Genomic DNA, 4202 nt, shown 5'->3' with positions numbered 1-4202 from the left:
GCATCCGCTTAAACCAACTCTGTTGGCCTGAAGCCCGTTTGCCTAATCATTCCTTCCCTTAAAGCTAATTCAATAGCATTGAACTAACTTGCCACGAGAAAGCTAGCCTTGAGTCAATTCAGATTACGTTGGAGGGTCCTCCATTCTGACTGGTATATCATGAAAAGAGAAAGCCATTTGCACCAGATGCACTGCGCTTTTCCTTTCCAAGATGTTCGCCTTTCAAAGTCATGTAATGGTGACCCACCGAAGACTGGAGCCTCATAACATGTTGGCAAATACCCCTGAACGAAGGGTAGCAATGTTTTTTTAATGGAAACTGAATTGTGAAGATGTTGGTAGATTTGTCTTTGGAAATAGGTGCCACCGGAAGTGCTGCAGGGTGGCGATATGAAAGTGAATGCTACATTTTGGATTGTAAGTTAAGTAGATAGAAAGTAGGTGACAACTCAAAGTGTGAGAGTGAGATGGAAATTTGCATAATTTATAAATGCTTAAAGGGTCAAATGACCCCTGAAATTACAAAGGGAATCAGCTCCAGGACCTAAATTGTTTTTACATCAAATTGGGTCCCTTGATTTTTTTTAATTCAATTAAGGACAAAGACTCCCAGACGGTTATGTGGCTTCAATTTTAGCCTACTCAGCTTTTCCACGTGGCATTTTAATTTTTTTTAATGGAAAAATTCTAAAACTTTATTTTTTAATTCCAACTCATATATTAAAAGGGTCCATCTAACATGGAGCCCGTCTTTTCGGGCTCTAATTTTGGAGCCCTGTTTTTTACCTGCCATCACCCTTCCAGTAAAAAAAAAAAGGTTATGTTAATAATATTTTTAGTTAAAGTTTTAAGTAGACCGTTAATTGGTAATCATGATTCCGCACTAATTACTAGTATATATTTAGGGGGACACTCTCAGCTGGAATTAATTTCACACTTGAAGAAGATTTACCCCCTTAGCTTTGGTTGTACCCGCACCAGCCTCCTCTGGCAGATCTAACCCTCCAACTCACGATTTTTCTTGTCTCGTCTATTTTCACTAAGAAAGCATTGTGGATCTGAAAACCCCCAATTCAATTTTTAGGTTGAGAACCTCTTAGTTCAATTCGAATACACATTTCTGATGTTTGTGATGTACTGTCTGTAGATCTCTCCGACAGTACTCCGGCGATTCTTCAACTCTTCAACGATGGCCACTGGGGAAGGAGAAAGAAAGATTGATAACGAAGAAGATTTTTTGCAGGTTTGGTATTTATTGTCTTCAAACGTTATTGACGATGTTGTTCTTGTTCCTTTTTACTCATTTTTACTATGGTTTCGTTATTTTTGTTTAGGAGAACGAGGATTCCGATAGTGATGACGCGAATGAGATTTCTGGTAGTGAGGAAAGTGAAGACTTTTGTGATGGTGAAGATGATGTACAATCCATTGGAGAAACTTGTACCATTCCCATAGATGGTGTTGAAGATATGGGTGACATCAATTTCATCACTTTAACATTTGAAGACATGAAGAAATACCGGTTTTTAAATCGTAATGTTGCCTATGATTTTTACAATATGTATGCTCGGTTTAATGGATTTTCTGCCCGTCGTAGCGTTGTCAAGAAAAACTTTAAGGGAGAAATTGTGCAGCAGAATTTTGTCTGTCATAAACAAGGTCACAGAGAAGATAGATTTGGGGAAGATGGAGTTCGGAAGCGTGAGCCTAGGAGGGACATTAGGTGTGGATGTTTAGCACACTGCAAGGTCCATATTGATGAATCTGGTCACCGTTGGGTTGTTAAACATCTCGATGATGGCCATAGTCACTTGGTTGTCCCTGATAAGCATGTAGGTTTGCTAGCCGGTCATAGGAAGATGTGTGACATGGATGTTTCCCAGATGAACAACATGATTGGAGTTGGTATTTCACCTCCTCAGGTTTATGCATCATTTGCTGGTGAAGCGGGTGGGTGTCTTAATGTAAATTTTAATCAGCGGAACATGTACAATGTATTGGATAAGGAGAGGAGAAAGCAGTTGCCTGATGCAAGAGGTGCATTTGGCTATCTGCGTACTTTGCGAAGCAAAGATCCAGACATGTACTAGAGCCATAAGAAATCTGAGCAAGGAAAGTTGCTTAACCTGTTTTGGTGCGACGGACAAAGTCGTAGAGACTATAGTGTTTTTGGTGATGTGTTAGCATTTGATGCTACGTATAGAAAAAACAAATATAGTTGCCCACTTGTGGTATTGTCTGGAGTTAACAATCATAACATGACCATTGTGTTTGACACGACAATTGTATCTGATGAGAAAGAAGAAACCTATGTATGGCTGCTGGAAAAATTTGTGGATGCAATGAAAGGCAAAGCTCCTGTATCTGTCATTACTGATGGATGCAAGTCCATGAAGAATGCGATTAGAAGAGTATTTCCCAAAGCCTACCATAGGTTGTGTGCATGGCATTTATTAGAGAACGCAAACAAGTATGTGAAGAAGCCCAAATTCTTAGAAATGTTTAAAAGATGCATGTTGGGTGACTATGAGGTTGCTGGGTTTGAAGATAGGTGGGAAAAGATGGTGATAGAATGTGAAGTTCAAGATGTGCCATGGGTTCAGGAGACGTATGAGAAGAAGGAAACGTGGGCTTTTGCATACATGCGCGGTCAGTTTTTTGGTGGTTTTAGGACCACGTCGCGAGTTGAAGACTTGCATGCTCAGCTCGGAAGATATGTGAATTATAAAAATAATTTGTGTAAATTCTTGAAGAACTTTCACAGGTGCATGACCTACTTTAGGTTCAAGGAGGTTGAAGATGACTTTAATTCAACACATGGGGAAGAAGTGTTGTTGACATCGCTAAAAGGACTGGAGAGGTCTGCATCAAAGATCTACACGCGTAACATATTTCGTCGTTTCTGGGCTATTCTTCAAAGAGCTTCAACATGGAGGGTTTTTGGGTTCAAGAAAACAACAATGTGTGTTATCTACTTTGTAAGGCATTATCCCTCAACTGGAAGGAATTGGCAAGTTACTTATTATGCACCTACTAGTGAGTTAAAGTGCAGCTGTGTGAGAATGGAGTCAGTAGGCATTCCTTGTGATCACATTGTTTCTGTGATGATGCACATAGACATGGTTGATATTCCTAAATCCCTTGTTCTTGATAGGTGGACTATTAATGCTAAGGAATCTATTGAGGGATTTGGAGAAACTGAAATGAATGAATGGGATCAACTAACAGTCTGTCGATATTCCGCATTGCTTGCAAGTTGTAGAAAGATGTGCAAACTTGCTTGTCGCACAAGTACACAATTTCAAGAGACCAAATCACTTGTATTTGATCACTGTAAAAAGCTGAGCAGTAATTTACAGGTAGATGTGACAGTTGGAGATGGTGCTGCTAACCAAGGTGCAACAGTTGATGAGGGTGGGGAAGGTGAAGAGAGACACATTAGGAATCCTGATGTTGTGAGATCTAAGGGATGTGGGGCTGTAATCTCTCAACGGTCAATCAAAGGTAAGCGTACTCTACGCTGTGGTAACTGTGGGCAGCCAGAACACAACCGCACAACATGCACACGTAGAGATGGCCAAGCTTCTACTCAACTAGGAACTCAACAAGGCTTTACGTGTACTCAAGAAGGATCTGTTGGGGCTGGTACCAGCCAGAGACTATTAGAAGAAGAAAATGTTTGAGACTTTTGTTGAGGTAACTATCCTCTATCTTTTATGCCTTCGTGTGCTTATGTTGTTGAAATGAAAGGTTTCAATGTGCTTAATATACGTATAAATTGCAGGTTGTGGATCCTGTGGTGTATGGAGGTCGTGGCAGTTTAGTTCTAGTGATGGAACCTTATTTAAATGTCTTTCCTTTTTAATTAGATTGTGCTGTATTAGGTACAAAACAATTCGTGTTAATGTTGGATTCCTACTGTGTTAGTGTTGGTTAACGTATTGACTTCATGTTTGTTTTCAGTCAATTCCATGTGTTCATTGTTGTTCATGTTAATTTGTTGTTTTCAGACTTCATGTGTTCTTTAGTTCCATTAAACCTATTAAAGTAAAAAGGTTTATGGGCTAAGGGTTTAGGAAAGGGTTTATGAGTACTGCCTAAAGGTCCACTAATGAAAGTGTTTATGGGCTAAGGGGATCGGGAACAATTATTCAAAACAGAATTTGCCACAAACAAGCATAAATTTAAGTGTGCCAAAGAAA

At 39.6% G+C, this 4202-nt stretch overlaps 2 protein-coding genes across 2 annotated transcripts; both read left to right on the top strand.

Moving 5' to 3' along the window:
* Positions 1-1189: 1189 nt before the first annotated feature.
* LOC130719577 (protein FAR1-RELATED SEQUENCE 11-like) lies at positions 1190-2090 on the top strand. Its single transcript, XM_057570195.1, has 2 exons — positions 1190-1243; positions 1335-2090. Exons 1-2 carry the CDS (start codon positions 1190-1192, stop codon positions 2088-2090), a joined length of 810 nt encoding a protein of 269 aa, XP_057426178.1.
* Positions 2091-2258: 168 nt separating this feature from the next.
* LOC130719576 (protein FAR1-RELATED SEQUENCE 5-like) lies at positions 2259-3683 on the top strand. The gene has a single exon (XM_057570194.1). It carries the CDS (start codon positions 2259-2261, stop codon positions 3681-3683), a length of 1425 nt encoding a protein of 474 aa, XP_057426177.1.
* Positions 3684-4202: the final 519 nt, after the last annotated feature.

Source organism: Lotus japonicus, chromosome 5 (genome assembly GCF_012489685.1).
Source record: "Lotus japonicus ecotype B-129 chromosome 5, LjGifu_v1.2".
Taxonomy (NCBI): domain Eukaryota; kingdom Viridiplantae; phylum Streptophyta; class Magnoliopsida; order Fabales; family Fabaceae; genus Lotus; species Lotus japonicus.
Note: the sequence above shows the minus strand (reverse complement) of the source record. Positions and strands in the feature narration are given on the sequence as shown.

Excerpts from the sequence above, each read along its gene's own strand:
- LOC130719577 (XM_057570195.1), top strand. The coding sequence starts at position 1,190 with ATGGCCACTGGGGAAGGAGAAAGAAAGATTGATAACGAAGAAGATTTT. Across the intron at positions 1,244-1,334 it reads ACGAAGAAGATTTTTTGCAG|GAGAACGAGGATTCCGATAG; the intron begins GTTTGGTATTTA and ends ATTTTTGTTTAG.
- LOC130719576 (XM_057570194.1), top strand. The coding sequence starts at position 2,259 with ATGACCATTGTGTTTGACACGACAATTGTATCTGATGAGAAAGAAGAA.